This window comes from Schistocerca nitens, chromosome 9 (genome assembly GCF_023898315.1).
Source record: "Schistocerca nitens isolate TAMUIC-IGC-003100 chromosome 9, iqSchNite1.1, whole genome shotgun sequence".
Lineage (NCBI taxonomy): Eukaryota > Metazoa > Arthropoda > Insecta > Orthoptera > Acrididae > Schistocerca > Schistocerca nitens.
The window spans coordinates 274,074,207-274,091,807 of NC_064622.1; the positions used below are offsets into that span (position 1 = coordinate 274,074,207).

Here is a 17,601-nt window from a genome sequence, read left to right on the forward strand (position 1 = left end):
TTCTTGTCGACTCCTGTTCAGTAGTCAGAGTCTTCTGACATTGGCCTCTCAATACATAGTCATAGTTTCTTTGTTGTAGACAATATCAACGTAATCCCAAGAGTTAGCAGCTTCCACTCACTTAATACTAGGCAGAAATCCAATCTGCATTTGGAACGCCCGTCTTTGACTCTTGTGCAGAAAGGCGTGCAGTATTCTGCTGCATCCATTTTCAAATGCTGCCACAACAATTCAAAAATCTTAGCAGTAATCCATGTACTTTCGAGTCCAAACTGAAGAATTTCCTCATGGTTCACTCCTTCCGTTCTGTCGAGAATCTCCTGGAAAAATTTAAAAATTAAGTTACTTCATGTGTTACGTTGTTGATGGTGTTTATTTAAACTTATTGGTTGTCGTTTGGATAGGATTCAATTGCGTTTCATTTTATCTATTATTACTCTTTTGTTACAGTTTCATGTACTGATTTGTTCCATGACCATGGAGACTTGCTCCTCATCTTGCTCCTGCTGAACATGACGTATAAAATAAATAAAAACAGAAATAATAGTTTCCAAGTTACGTTTTTTGAACTGATGTCGGGAGTTATGGAGACCCCGTCTATCTTCCAAGTGAGCAGTATTTATTGCACAGTACTTGGTTAGCTCGCTTTATTCCATAGTGGATTGATTATACAGCCATATCGATACTTGGAAACTGTTTTATATAACTTCGAAGTACACAACAAAAACGTCTTATTGGTCCACGTCAAAAATATATTATTAGTAAATACATCTTAATGCCTTAGGATCCCATTTGGCAAAATGTATCACAAAAAACTCTATGATCACTTCTTAGGCTTAAGTGTGTGTCACTCATGACCATACCTATTCTGAACTTGGTTTTGTATCTCCTTAGATATGTTCTTAAGCTGTACTTGTTGCACTATCATTTAGGATTATAGTAGCACGGACATTGCTGATGCTGAGTTGTGATTGCGAGTCATAGGCGGAGAGCCCCAACATGCCGGTACTGGTGTATTTCCACGGCGGTGGCTTCTTCTCTGGCTCTGGAACGTTCGAAGATGCTGGGCCGCATTACTTCATGGACCAAGATGTCGTCCTGGTCACCGTCAACTACCGTCTTGGCCCCCTCGGTGAGAATCCATTATCTAAGCTTCTTATTGTAAAACCACAATTCATTTAAATTTCCACTAAATTTTTGATAAGAATTATTGTACCATTTACTAGTTTCCAAATGACTGCAGGCTCGTCACAAGACGGGGATGCTACAGGAACATCGTCTGGATCATCTAGACGCTAGGATCGTGGTGCTGGCGAAAATAACGGAAATTTGGTTAGCTATCGTAATATTGTAGGATATTTATAACTTCTCGTTAACTGAATCTCCGTTACATCCGCCAGCACCACGGCTCTTGAGTCTTAACTGCGCATGTTCCAGATAATGTTCCTATAACACCTGCATCTGATCGTGAGCCTGCAGTGGCTTGAAAAGTAATTAATGTTAGGGGAGAGTGTAACTCCACAAGCAATTACCGGCATTTTTTACTTTTTGTCTTCGCAAGACATGAGGTTGTGTTTCGTGCAGCGTTTTTAAATACAATGAATTCTACATATTTAAGTTTTTTGTAACATTATAAGCCACCTGGAGGATACTGTTAACTCTTAAATGGCTCTGAGCACTATGGGACTTAACATCTGTGGTCATCAGTCCCCTAGAACTTAGAACTACTTAAACCTAACTAACCTAAGGACATCACACACAGCCATGCCCGAGGCAGGATTCGAACCTGCGACCGTAGCGGTCACGCGGTTCCAAACTGAAGCGCTTAGAACCGCACGGCCACACCGGCCGGCCTGTTAACTCTTAAGTCATAGGGTTTTATTGTGAGTAAAATTCTGTACATTTTAAAAACACACTGCATTTTAATTCACACTTCGTCAGTCATACATCATCCTGTACCTTGAAACAGAAGGTCTTCTACCATGGAGCAGGTGGTATTTGTAAATGAACTGAGCTTCTTTAACGCCTTAACTACTGACACTGTCTTGGAAATGGAAACTTGCGCTAGTTGCCAATACCTTCTCTTTCGTATTGTTTTTAACTCGGAATTGGTCTTTGAAAATACCTCTTCTTACTTTTGATTTCACTTACTGTTTATTGGTGTGTAGCAGAGTGGTAATGTAAGGCATAGACTATTAAATACAGCATTGACAAGATTTTCATGATTGTAACACTTCTAAACTTAAATAGAATATTTTTTCCTTGGTACATGACCAATTTGACCTTGGAACAGATTTCACGTATGGAGAAACCTAACTTTTCAGGAGTAATTTTTGGAACTTCAACTGCAGCACGCATAAAGTGAATGATACGATTTCAAAATGGGATAAGAAAATATATTATACTTCTGTTACCTCACTGGTTAGAGGCGAAAGCTTGAAAAGTGTACCAAGGTTCAGCACTCTCCCCTACAGCGAATCGTATCAAATTCAAACAAGCTGCTGGTTGCATATTATACTCTCACAAATCACCAGTTGCAGTTGGCCATTCAGAATGTATGTAGTGAATGATTAACCCTCCTTAGAATGGTTGATGATTCAAAGCACTACCAGAATGCTTCATAAATGACACCAAAAACAAAGTAAACTGGAGGTAAAAATAAGGTATTCTTTTTCGCCTTCAAGATCGTTTCAGTTATGCACCAGAGGGCTATCGAGTTTGATGTACCAATCCGACAGACGAATCTCGTGCGCACATTCCGACAGACGAATCTCGTGCGCACATTCCATGGGGCATTCTAGACGTAGTAAGGTCTAGGTTTGAAACTTACTGCAGGACACTAGTGCAGATACTAATGATAAAGGAAGTTCACGCCACCAACTCCCTTTTCCTTGCTAGGAAATTACGACTATGAAGATTTCTTCCACCATCAGAATTCGAACTTGTTACATCTGAGTCGAGAACCACTGTACAGACGGGTTACAGCGAACTTGGAACAGAGGCAGGTAGTTGGAATAACTTAAGTCCGTCTTGAAATCACTTCAGTTATTTTTTCACGTGATCAGCGTCTTCAGAAAATGTCGCCTGATCAAGAAAGATGCGCCAGTGGTCGATGTTTTATACACATGGTTGAGAGAAAAAAAACACCATGAAATATTTCAATAATAAACACCATGCTCATTTTCTGCCTCCGAATATGGCATGTGAACACTTTGCAGGTCAGGCATGCGCCTCTCGAACACACTTAGCAGGAACAGAGGACATGGTGCTGAAGACACTGACTGTATAAACAATACAGCTGTAGCCATTTGAAAATGGCCATAGTCGCCTGAAACCAGTGATGACGATGACATACAGTATTTGTTGCTAGCTGCGGTCTCCTTCAGTTTTTCTAAATGTTTATAAAGCTGCTGGAAACTTTCAGCGAATTTTTCCCCTAGAAACTATCGAAGAACTGATGTTACATTTGTTTAGGAGTATGTCGAAATGTAATGCAGAGAGATGTAACAATGCCCGTGGTAGTTGACTACTCTGATTCGAACTGGCAGCATCATGTCTCATTTTTCCAACCATCGTGATGAATCAGAGAATAGATGGATCTCGAACAGAAATGACAATTATATCTCCTAAAGTCTGTAACCGTTTTGCCTTCTGGTCATCTGTAAATATGTGATGACAAATGGGGAGCAGATCACCTTAGTGAATGATGGTATTAACACTGTCCTTGCTAATAACGAACTCGGCGAATATCATTCTCAGCGACAGCCGTCGAGTTTAAGCCACTATTAATTACACTAACGCGATGTTGTTCTCGATTGTCGCTTCCAATAAACGCATCGTCAACAGTTTCCCACCATAAAATTGTTGATGTGTTGCTAGTTGGTGCTCGTCTTGAGATCTTCGTACGACTGTCAGTTAGTAGTTGTTCTGACGCTTTGCCAGCCCGGCTAGCTAGCTTTGTCAAAGATTCACAGTTCGTTGCTGGTGACAAGAGTAGATTCCTGCCTAAAGTCAGAGGTGATACAAGTATACTACCGGAAAAATATAACATTCTTAAGGATTATGTCTTAGCGTTTGTAGACTTAGAGAAACCTTTTGACAATGTTGACTGGAATACTGTCTTTCAAATTCTAAAGGTGGCAGGGGTGAAATAAGGGAGCGAAAGGCTATTTACAATTTGTACAGAAACCAGATGGCAGTTATAAGAGTCGAGGGACATGAAAGGGAAGCAGTGGTTGGGAAGGGAGCGAGACAGGGTTGAAGCCTCTCCCCGATGTTATTCAATCTGTATATTGAGCAAGCAGTAAAGGAAACAAAAGAAAAATTCGGAGTAGGTATTAAAATCCATGGAGAAGAAATAAAAACTTTGAGGTTTGCCGACGACATTGTAATTCTGTCAGAGACAGCAAAGGACTTGGAAGAGCAGTTGAACGGAATGAACAGTAGGATATAAGTAGGATATAAGATGATCATCAACAAAAGCAAAACGAGGATTATGGAATGTAGTCGAATTAAGTCGGGTGATGCTGAGGGAATTAGATTAGGAAATGAGATACTTAAAGTAGTAAAGGAGTTTTGCTATTTGGGGAGCAAAATAACTGATGATGGTTGAAGTAGAGAAGATATAAAATGAAGACTGGCAATGGCAAGGAAAGCGTTTCTGAAGAAGAGAAATGGTTCAAATGGCTCTGAGCACTACGAGACTTAACTTCTGAAGTCATCAGTCCCCTAGAACTTAGAACTACTTAAACCTAACTAACCTAAGGACATCACACACATCCATGCTCGAGGCAGGATTCGAACCTGCGACCGTAGCGGTGGCGCGGTTCCAGACTGTAGCGCCTAGAACCGCTCGGCCACTCCGGCCGGCGAAGAAGAGAAATTTGTTAACATCGAGTATAGAATTAAGTATCAGGAAGTCGTTTCTGAAAGTATTTGTATAAGGTGTAGCCATGTATGGAAGTGAAACATGGATGATAAATAGTTTGGACAAGAAGAGAATAGACACTTTTGAAATGTGGTGATACAGAACAATACTGAAGCTTAGACGGGTAGATCACATAACTAATGAGGAGGTATTGAACAGAACTGGGGAGGAGTTTGTGGCACAACTTGACAAGAAGAAGGGACCGGTTGGTAGGACATGTTCTGAGGCATCAAGGGATCACAAATTTAGCATTGGAGGGCAGCGTGGAGGGTAAAAATCGTAGAGATGAATACACTAAGCAGATTCAGAAGGATGTAGGTTGCAGTAACTACTGGGAGATGAAGCAGCTTGCACAGGATAGAGTAGCATGGAGAGCTGCATCAAACCAGTCTCAGGACTGAAGACCACAACACCAACAAGGATTGTGTTCAGCTGTACCAGGGTAAAAAACGACGAAATCCTCATGTACACTATGTGATCAAAAGTATCCGGACACCTGGCTGAAAATGACTTAACAAGTTCGTGGAGCCCTCCATCGGTAATGCTGGAATTCAATATGGTGTTGGCCCATCCTTAGCCTTGATGACAGCTTCCACTCTCGCAGGCATACGTTCAATCAGGTGCTGGAAACTTTGTTGGGGAATGACAGCCCATTCTTCACGGAGTGCTGCGCTTAGGAGAGGTATCGATGTCGGTTGGTGAGGCCTGGCACGAAGTCGGCGTTCCAAAATATCACAAAGGTACTCTATAGGATTCAGATCAGGACTCTGTGCAGGCCAGTCCATTGCAGGGTTGTTATTGTCGTGTAACCACTCCGCCACAGGCAGTGCGTTATGAACAGGTGTGAACAGGTGCTCGATCGTGTTGAAAGATGCAGTCGCCATCCCCGAATTACTCTTCAACAGTGGAACGCAAAAAGGTGCTTAAAACATCAATGTAGGCCTGTGCTGTGATAGTGCCACGCAAAACAACAAGGGGTGTAAGCGCCCTCCATCAAAAACACGACCGCACCACAACACCACCGCTTCCGAATTTTACTGTTGGCGCTACACACGCTGACAGATGACGTTCACCAGGCAATCGCCATACCCACACCCTGCTATCGGATCGTCACATTGTGTATCGTGATTCGCCACTCCACGCAACATTTTTCCATTGCTCAGTCGTCTAACGTTTACGCTCCTTACACCAAGCGAGGCGTCGTTTGGCATTTACTGGTGTGATGTCAGGCTTATGAACAGCCGCTCGACCATGAAATCCAAGATTTCTCACCTACCACCTAATTGTCATAGTACTTGCAGTGGATTCTGATGCAGTTTGGAATTCCTGTGTGATGGTCTGGGTAGATGTGTGCCTATTATACATTACGACCCTCTTCAACTGTCAGTGGTCTCTGTCAATAAACAGACTAGGTCGGCCTCTATGCTTTTGAACTGTAAATGTCCCTTCACGTTTCCACATCAGAAACAGTGGACCTAGGGATGTTTAGGAGTGTGGAAATCTCGCGTACAGACGTATGACACAAGTGACGCTCAATCACCTGACCACGTTCGAAGTCCGTGAGTTCTGCGATACGCCCCACACTGCTCTCTCACGATGTCTAATGACTACTGAGATGTCTGATATGGAGTACCTGGCAATAGGTGGCAGCACAATGCACCTAATATCAAAAACGTATATTTTTGGGGGTGTCCGGATACTTTTGATCACATAGTGTATGTGCATATTGAGGGGTTGTTTTGCCATTGAGTCATTTGTCACGGTCATTGGCGATCAGATGGCACTCAAGACGCCTGTTTATGCAGTTATGCTGGCAGTAACTGTACCGCGTTTTGAGGTTAACTGTGTTTGCAATGTTCATTCTAGGATACAAACACACCTGACTGACGTATATGTACTCCTGCTGAACTGCTTCAGCCATTCGAATGGTGTCGTATTGTAGGTCTGCAGTAAGCAGAATGGATGTATCGACAGACCGCTGCTGTGTTGGGCACAGTGTATCAGTGTTGTATCGCTGCTTTCAACAGTGGTCTCCGAAACATTCCCATAACTGTAGAACAGCTTCTGGATGCCCACGTTGTGCAGACACTCGTCAGAATCGACATACTGTGCGAACAGCAGTGGCCGACTGAACATAATCCCGGGGCAAAATTTGGGCACATATTGCACCTACAGTGTCATCACGGACCATATGGACCCATTTGCTTGCAGCAGGATTAAGATCATGTGCACCTGTTGCCAAGCTATTGCTGATAAGCTTGGCTACCAGGTGCCATGTAATAGTTGGACTGGAGAGTGGAATAGCATTTGGATGTCTCCATTGAGAGTGGGTTCTGTCTGTATGTGAGTGATAGAAGGGCACGTGTATATCATAGACCTGGTGAGTTCCAGAGTCCAAAGTTCATTCACGCACAACACCCAGATCCAATTCCAGGTTTCGTGCTGTGGGAGGCCATCATCTACAATTCATGGTCACACATGGTTTTTCTGCAGGGTCAAGTAACCAGTGGCTGCTACATTGCTCAGGCTGTTGCCCCCATGCTACTGCCATTTCATCGACAGGAAGGTATTGTGCTTTTTCAGCCTGACAGTGCATGTCCATATACGGCTGCTGTGGCGCAACTTGCTCTTCATAGTGTACGACAACATCCCTGACCATCAACATCACCAGATCTCTCGCCAATTGAACGCATATAGGACATAATGAAAAAAAAAGAAACTTACTCATTCTCCAGGCCCTTCAAGAACCATTGGCGAATTACATTAAAGTCTCAAGGTTCTTGGGACAGTCTATTGCAGGATGCCACTCGGCACTCGGAACGGTCTATCGCAGGATGCCATTTGGCACTCGTAATATTATTTGTATGCGAAAATACACACCTGCATTGCCGTCAGAGGGTGATACACAGTGTACTGATGCGACTGTTTGGGCAATCTTTACTGTGTGTGGCATTTGTGTTTTATTCGCCGTTCATTCGTTATCATATACTACTACAATGATAAAATGGTTTTGTCTTTGAGGGTGTGGCGTTTTTTTTCTGAAATGTAGGTACTTGTCACAACAATGTTTGGTGTTCTCAAGGGTCGTTTCGTTCCGTCATTATCACAATAAGAAAATTGATGTTTTTCCCACCAGACACAATTTCCTTTATTGAAATGAAGCATCATCGGTGGTCTGTAATTAAATATATTTACAATCCGATTTGTTGTCTAGATAGAAACACAGTTCGTTAGCAAATAGTTAATTCTTACTTACTGTAACTTGTGGTTGATGTTTCGCCTACGCCAGGAAATGCCTTCTACTGCCACGTCTTTGCTTTCTTTCTTCGTTAGGCACTGATAATTGTGGTCTAATTTTACACTGCTTTGCAGAGCTATTCATTTTTTTCATTTAACACAGAACAGTTTCCCACACAACAGTTCACTGTTGATTTTTGATACTTCTAAGTGCGTATTGTGTTCTGTAGTGTCACTGCTTTTTCTTCGATTTATTTTTTTCTCTTTCTCTGTGGTTCATTATATGCGTGTTATTCTGTTTACAAATCCATTTGATTTCGGTACAGTAGTCAAGCCACAGTCAAAATAAATTACATGACTGATTCATCTGGAGGTATGTGGACGACACATTTGTGGTATGGACGCACGGGGTGGATGAATTACATCGATTTCTTGAACATTTGAATTCTATCAATGCTAGTATAAAACTTTCTATGGAAATAGAAAAAGGCGGCCGCCTCCGCTTTTTGGATGTAGTCGTTCGCCGTAAAGATGATGGCACATTAGGACATGCCGTATATTGGAAACCAACACACACAAATCTGTATGCAAGTATGCCAGTAGCTGCCGTCTCCCTTCATAGACCATTGGTGTTCTTAAGACCTTAGTGCATAGGGTGCATTGTATGTCCGATAAAGATAATTTGCAATAAGAGCTCACATACCTCAAGAGCATTTTTAAAGCGAATGGATTTTCTCCGCAACAGATTCGTAGGGCATTCAATGTAAAACCTAGAATGCAGGCATGTGATAGGGAAGAAGATAACAATTCCTTCGGATCAAGAGCGTTTTTGTCCTATGTGGGTGCTCATTCCTCGAAAATAGACCGTATTCTTGAGAAACACTGTGTTAAGGTGATCTTCCGGCCACCCACGAAAATTGTAGCTTTACTCGGCTCTGCAAAGGACGACTTCCCGCTTCGTAAAGCGGGTGTGTATCAGATTTCTTGCTGGAATTGTGAGAAGTCATACATAGGTCAAACAACTCGCACCGTTTATGAGAGACGTGTGGAGCATCGAAGATACACACGCTTATCACAGCCGGACAAGTCGGCTGTGGCCGAACATTGTTTGATATAGGGCATTCCACGAATTACAGTGATGTGAAGATTTTAATATCCACCTCTTCCTTTTGGGATTCTGTCTTCAAGGAAGCTATAGAGATTAAATTAGCTAATAATTTAATAAATAGAGATAATGGTTTTAATTTGGACAAAGCATGGAATCCGACTCTTGGGATAATTAAACTACAGAAAAGTCGTCATGGTGTCACCGCCGCCGAACGTGCATCGACAAACGAATCGACGGTCAGTACGCCTTCGCCACAAGCGGCGCCAAGTGTAAGCGTATTTCTTTTGCCGATGACAAGCTTTTGTGACCCGCATGCGCAGTACCACCGTGGTGGAGCATATAAGGCCGCGCTTGGCATCTTGTCAGTCTTGTGACTCACTCTGAGAATGGCCGGACGATACGCGGCCGAAATATCAGTGGAGGAAGTGGACTGGAAAACCAGAAGACTTGCAAACTCATTATATCTGAATCAAAAAGCCTCAATTAAAGTGAGAGGAGAAAGTACAAACTGGATCGGATAAGGATGCTGTCTATCACCTACCCTTTTCAACCTCTACTTGGAAAATATCATTGACCAATTCTCATTAGATGGCAACGGAGTAGAAAATGGCGGAAGAAGAGTAGGGCGTTTGAGGTTTTCTGATGACATGGTCCTTCTAGCGACAAGGGAAAAAGAATTACAGGATTTAGTGCACATCATTGAAGCTAACGGAAAAAAAATTATGGAATGAAAATTAACACAAAGAAAACAAAAGTATTGGCCCTAGGAGGAAATAAAGAAATAAAAACTATGCTGAATGGAGAAATATTAGAACAGGTGCAAAATTTTAAGTTTCTTGGAAGCAGGATAGACGCCGACTGGAAGTGCAGCATAGAAATTAAAACAAGAATAGCAATGGCAAAAGAGGCATTTTATAAGAAAAGGAGAATTTTCTGCAGGAGTCTGGCCAGAGCACTGAAGAAAAGACTCATAAAATGTTTTGTATGGAGTATTCTTCTGTATGGCGCTGAAACATGGACTTTGAGGAAGAAAGACAGAGAAAGGCTGGAGGCTTTTGAGATGTGGACATGGCGGAGGATGGAAAGAATGAGTCGGATGGATAGAGTAAAAAATGAAGAGGTACAGAGAAGAGAGGGAGAAAAACGACTGTTACTAGATGTAATAAAAAGAAGAAAAAGAAATTGGATTGGGCGAATATTGAGAAAGAATGGCGGACTGATAAAAACAATTTTAGACGGCTATGTAGAAGGGAAAAGGAAGCGAGGAGGAAGAGGTTTCAGATACTGGATGACGTGATGGACGTTACAACATACAGCAGCCTTAAGAAGGAAGCAATGAATCGCAGAAAATGAAGAGGCAAAGGACCTGCTAAATAGCAGGAAACTGATGATGATGTTTCTTTAGTACAATGATCTAATGTATTGTCTAGACATGGAGCTATGTTTGCAACTCAGACCTTCTACAGCTGTTCTAATTTAATGATAAAGAGCTTATGTTCCTTCCGCCATACGTTATACCATATACTGTTATCTAAATTATAAATGTTCTAATGTTTAACCAAGACCTAGAGTTATGTTCTCAACCCAGAGATTTTGCAGCTATCACATCTACTGATACACTAAGCTTATTGGTTTTTATCATGTTTTACTCCATAATTTGTCATCTACATCTCCATATGTATTGGATTAAATGTATAATCTAGACTTCGAGTTACAGTTGCTCACGTTTAGTTATGCACAAATCTTTTTGGTATATCACCATATGTTTGCCATATGTTGTCATCTACATTTTCTTTGTATAAATGATCTAATGTCATTTAGTGATATGCAAAACTTTTTGTTCTATCACCATATGTTTGCCACATGTTGTCATCTATATTTACTTTATGTAAATGGCCTAAACAATAACCTAGACCTAGAGCTACTATCTTAATGCAGACCTTCTATAGCTGGCGACATATAGTGTTACTCTAAGCTAACCAATAATTTGTTAACTGTTTTTTGTATCATACATTGTCTTCCATGTTTTTGTTGTGTAAAGGGTTTAAAGTATAAACTAGACTTAGGGCTACATTTATAGTCTAGACATTCAGCAGCTGATTATGTCTACTGATATTGAAGCTTAAGTGCCCTAGATCTAGAACTACATTCTTAACTCAGACCTTCTACAGCTGTTCAAATTTAATAACTGAGACATGGTGAAGGATGGGAAAGGCTCTTTTCTTTTTCATCTGTTTTCTTCCATTAATTTATATAGTTTCTCGTTTCCAATGTTTATTTGGTCATCGAGCAACTTTTTTTTGTTAATGCTCTGTGCGTATGGAAATTTTCTTGAGAAAGGGAGGAGGTGACTGTCGTTACTGACTCTTATTATGTATAATTTCCAATAGTGCTTGGTCTGTGGTATTCCTGTTTTAGATGGTCTACTAATTTTGAATGGTTTGTAGTGTATTTCAGTGCCCTATGTGTTTTTGTATATTTTGTGTCAAATTCCCTGCTGGTCATCCCAGTCTATATTTCTTCACAGTCTGTGCAGCTGAGCTGACACATACCAGATTGTTGGTATCCGTCTGGTTTTGATTTAAGTTTTGGGATGTGTTTTTCTATAGAGTTGTTAAACAGAATAACACACATATAATGAACTATAGAGAAAGAAGAAACATGTAGATCAGACAAACACTAGTGTCAATGTTGACAGCTCAACAAAACGTAATACGCACTAAGAAATACAAAAATAAACAGCGAACTGTGGTGCACATCACTGTGTTGTGTTAAACGTAAAGAAACACATTGTTCTGCAAAGCAGCGTAAAGCATACCACAATTATCAGTGTCTAATGAAGAAAGAAACCAAAGACGTGGTAGCAGACGGCATTTCCTGATGTAGTCGAAAAATTAAACAGAAATTACCGTTAATAAAAACCAATAATTTGTTAATTGTTTTTCGATCTAGAAAACAAATCAAACTGTAAATATCTTTAATTACAGACCATTGATGATGCTTTAGTTCGGTAAAGTGAAACACGTTTGGTGAGAAGAACGCGCATTTTTTTGTAATCGTAACAATGGAACAAAAATGCCCTCCAGAACTGTAAAGCAGCTATCGACAATATGGCCACACAAATAAAGAATTTAATGTCTGAGATTCTTTCCCTGCTCGCTACCACTGTAATTTTGCCCTTGTTACCCGCAAAAGTCATTTGCTGCAGTGGAATAATACCAGCTCCGTTGGACAGGCAAGAGCATTTGTTATACTGCATGTGTTCAACACAGAAGAAATAGGTTCGATGCCAGAGCAGTGAGTGGAGGCAAAACATGATGTTAGATGGATGAGACATCTGGAAAACGTGTTGGACAGGGAAAGTCTCAAACACTCTCTTTATTTTTATAGTCATAACACCACGTTCAACGTTTGCTCTTGCATTATCTTGTACAAATTCAGTGGCACCCAAATTTCAAAGATGCTGCACAGCTATTCCGACCAGAGGGGGACTGCCCAACGGCACACGCATGCTATGACGTTTGGTGCTTGACTTGTGTGATGATGGTGAATGTGGTCTGGTAACAACTATTCTCCTCGGAGCCTCCACATGCTGGTACATCCATTGTCATGCTGTACACAGGATGGGAACTTATCTGAAAAGCTGATGTCGTGTCACTAGCGTATCCAGTGTTGTCAGTGGATGCACAACTGTCAGAGTTCGCTGTGCTGACAGTCCGTGGTGACCCATTGCACTGCCTGTGCGTGTTCCTGTCTGGCTGCAAACAAGCCCAGATCCTGACGCAAGGTGTGTGATCTAACCGTACAAGCCTGTGTGCCCTAGAAAGCTATATCTGTCCTCTCTGGCGCTAGTCGCTTGGGGTCATTGAAGGCCTGAAATGATGTTGACTACTGCCCCCCCCCCCCCCCCCGCCCCTGAACTCATCGATTCCTTGTTCGCATCGCTGCAGTGGGGTCTCCACAACCTGACCAGCAATATTGCGGAACGATAAAGTGTAGTCTCAGTACCTGTGTTGACAAAAGTCAAGGGGTAGCGATATGCACATATACAGATTGCAATAGTACCGCATATATGTGCATGGGCAGAACTGCCATTTGTATTCAGGTGATTCGTGTGAAAGGGTTGCCTATACGAATGTGGCCGCATGTGGGAATTAACAGACTTTAAACGCAGGATGGCAGTTGGAGTTAGATGGCATGGGTCATTACATTTCGGAGATCGTTAGGGAATTCAGTATTCTGAGAGCCAGAGTGTCAATGATATACTGGGACTACCAACTTTCAGGCATTACTTCTCACCATGCACAATGCAGTGGCCAAAAGCCTTCACTCAACGACCAAGAGCAGCGGCGATTGCACAGAATTTTCAGTGCAAAATGCAAGCAACACTGCGTGAGATAATCGCAAAAATCAATGTGGGACATATGGCGAAAAAACAATTTAAAACCTGGTTCCTAAATCTCTGTCTTATCATTATATAATATATCTGAAACCTGTCAGTTCAAATGGTTCAAATGGCTCTGAGCACTATGGGACTCAACTTCTGAGGTCATTAGTCCCCTAGAACTTAGAACTAGTTAAACCTAACTAACCTAAGGACATCACACACATCCATGCCCGAGGCAGGATTCGAACCTGCGACCGTAGCGGTCTCGCGGTTCCAGACTGCAGCGCCTAGAACCGCACGAAACCTGTCAGTGTCTCCAGGCTTCTTCCATGTATACAACCTTCTTTTATGATTCTTGAACCAAGTATTACCTATGATTAAGTTGTGCTCTGTGCAAAATTCTACCAGGCGGCTTCCTCTTTCATTTCTTACCCCCACTCCATATTCACCTACTACGTTTCCTTCTCTCCCTTTTCCTACTGCCGAATTCCACTCAACCTTGACTATTAAATTTTCGTCTCCCTTAACTATCTGAAAAATTTCTTTTATTTCATCATACATTTCTTCAATTTCTTCATCTGCAAAGGTAGTTGGCATATAAACTTGTACTACTGTAGTAGGCGTGGGCTTCGTGTCTATCTTGGCCACAATAATGCGTTCACTATGCTGTTTGTAGTAGCTTACCCTCACTCCTATTTTTTATTCATTATTAAACCTACTCCCGCATTACCCCTACTTGATTTTGTATTTATAACTTTGTATTCGCCTGACCAAAAGTCTTGTTCCTCCTGCCACCGAACTTTTCTAATTCCCACTATATCTAACTTTAACCTATCAATTTCCCTTTTTAAATTTTCTAACCTACCTGCCCGATTAAGGGATCTGACATTCCACGCTCCGATCCGTAGAACTCCAGTTTTCTTTCTCCTGATAACGACATCCTCTTGAGTAGTCCCCGCCCGGAGATCCGAATGGGGGACTATTTTACCTCCGGAATATTTTACCCGAGGATGCCATCATTTAATCATACGCAAGCCTCCCCACCAACGGCAAGGTCCATGGTTCATGATCACTCAATTAAGGAATTCACTATTTCTTGATGCTCTGGAATGCATCAGGTCAAACTGTTATTTTACTAATAAAGTTGTTTCATAAAGTTACGACGGACGTTCAGTAAGTAATGCAACACTTTTTTTTTCTTTCTTTCTGAAAGCAGTCAGTTTTATTTAAGATTGGAATACACCATATTATTCCCCACTCTTTTGGCTACAAAACAATATTTTTCACCATAATCTTCGTTCAATGAGACGGCATTACGCCACTTTACTGGGAGGGCCTGTATGCCCATATGCTTCCATTCTATTGGTTGACATTGGAGCCGACTTTTTAATGCGTCAATAACCTCCTCATCATCCATGTACTGCTTCTCGGAGAGTGCGTCCTTCATTGGGCCAAACGGATGAAATTCGGAAAGTGTGAGATCCAGCCACACCAACTGGTGGATAAGTGTGTTAGCACTACCAACAGAGACGTTCAGTTCAGTAGCGAGATGCTTGATTGTGATCCGTCTATCACCTCGACTGAGAGTGTCCACACGTTCCAACATTGCAAGAGTCACAGCTGCGTGTGGCGGGATAGCACGCGAGAGATCTGATGGGTTTGCGCGACCTCGTTGCGATTATGACAGACGCCTCGCCCAACGACTCACTCACCATCCTTTTGTTCACTGCCAGGTCGCCGCAGACACTCTGAAAGCGCCTGTGAATGTTTGCGATGCACTGGTTTTCCGTCAAAAGAATCTAAATGACACCTCTGCTTGGGACGCACCTCCGTTACAGATGCCATTTTGAAGGCTATGTATAGTACCGCCATCTATCGGAACATTAAGAAACTATAGGAGTTGAAGCCAGAATACTCCACGATGTCCCACAACAAACTCCGCAATTTTTTCCGCTGAAATTAGCAGAGAAAAAATGTGTTGCCACAACAAACTCCGCAATTTTTTCCGCCGAAATTAGCAGAGAAAAAATGTGTTGCTCACTTATTAAACGCCCCTCGTATTTTCGCCCGGTTCATTGCAGTACCTTCTCATTAGTTTCTCGATACATTCATAGGAACTTTAGCATCCTGTTTCGACACTACATTCCGTACAGATGCTTCCAGAAAGGACTATTTGGTACTAATATTTATATTCCATGTTAACAAAGCTCTCTCTCTCTCTCTCTCTCTCTCTCTCTCTCTCAGAAATGCTTTCCTCACTGTTACCAGCCCGCATTTATATCTATGTTACGTCAGACATCGTCAGTTATTATTGTGTCCAAATATTCTCTCTGCATTGCCTCTTAATTCGTATGCATTCCAAGCCACTGTCCATTCTCTTCACCTGATCTTTCAAGTCCTTTGCTGTGTCTGCCATAACTACAATGTAATCGACGAACCTTATTCTCCTCCATCTTTTGATATGCAGCTCCTTGTATTGGCCGTGTTTGCAGTTAAAAATTTTTTGGCTGTGAGGTCTCGCCAGTCATGCAAAACACCGTTTTTTCTCAGTACCCAAACATCTTTCGGCACCACTGTGCCATCATCAGTGGGTTTTCATTTTATTTATTTATTCTGCAATGTGAACATTTTGTTAAATGATTATATAATTATGTGCATTTTTACTTCAAACAACAGATCATTTCTTTTTGTAAATACCTTTACATGTGGTGTGCATGAGCTTTCTGGATCACTTTTGTGTTAATTACTACAGGTAGCTTGTCATCTGCAACCAAACCATGTTGATGAGAAAGTTTTTTGCTGGGAGTTAACCTATCATCTAGAATGTAATTTAGTTTTTCGCTATGTTTTGGCGTCTATTTTCGTACTTACTTACGGTTTCGTGTGGCAAGCGCTTCCATTTTCCACATCATGCTGAGATGTTGTGATGCATACTTAACTATAACGAGTATTTTCCACAAATAACGTAGTAAAATACACCAGAACACAGTGTGCAGTGAAAAGTATTTTACTACGTTATTTGTGGAAAATACTCGTTATAGTTAAGTATGCATCACAACATCTCAGCATGATGTGGAAAATGGAAGCGCTTGCCACACGAAAACGTAAGTAAATACGAAAATAGGCGCGAAAACATCGCGAAAAACTAAATTACATTCTAGAAGATAGGTTAACTCCCAGCAAAAAACTTTCTCGTCAACATGGCTCTGAGCACTATGGGACTCAACTGCTGAGGTCATTAGTCCCCTAGAACTTAGAACTAGTTAAACCTAACTAACCTAAGGACATCACACACATCCATGCCCGAGGCAGGATTCGAACCTGCGACCGTAGCGGTCTCGCGGTTCCAGACTGCAGCGCCAGAACCGCGCGGCCACTTCGGCCGGCTCTCGTCAACATGGTTTGGTTGCAGATGACAAGCTACCTGTAGCAATTAACACAAAAGTGATGCAAAAGCTCATGCACACCACATACAAAAAGAAATGATCTGTTGTTTGAAGTAAAAATGCATATAATTTTATAATCATTAAACAAAATGTTCACATTGCGAAATAAATTTAAAAAAAATTAAAACCCACTGATGATGGCACAGTGGTGCCGAAACATATTTCTCTCCTTTCAGTTAGTCGTTGCGTAGCGTTCGCTTTGAAATATTAAATGATTAGCTACCTGTGGTTGTTCAACGTATCCAGATTCCATCTCCTTAATTTATTACATTTCTGCAGTTCTCCTTAGCTTTTATCAGAATTTTACGTGTAACTAATTGTGGTCGGAGACCGCACCAGCCCCTGGGAATGTTTTGCGTTTTAAATTCTGGCTTCTAAATCTCTGCCTTGCCTTTGAATAATCTCTCTGAAATTTTCTGGTGTCTTTAGTATCTCCATGTATACAACCTCGCCTTCTTTTATGGTTCATAAACTAAGTATTAGAAATGACTGAATC

At 41.6% G+C, this 17,601-nt stretch overlaps 1 protein-coding gene across 1 annotated transcript in view; it reads left to right on the forward strand.

Annotated features, from left to right (window-relative positions):
• Positions 1–999: 999 nt before the first annotated feature.
• LOC126204179 (venom carboxylesterase-6-like) overlaps positions 1,000–17,601 on the forward strand; it is a 145,149-nt gene continuing 128,547 nt past the window's right edge. The window contains exon 1 of the mRNA XM_049938584.1: positions 1,000–1,132. Coding sequence (XP_049794541.1) covers positions 1,000–1,132 — 133 coding nt within the window. The remainder of the gene's footprint in view (positions 1,133–17,601) is intronic.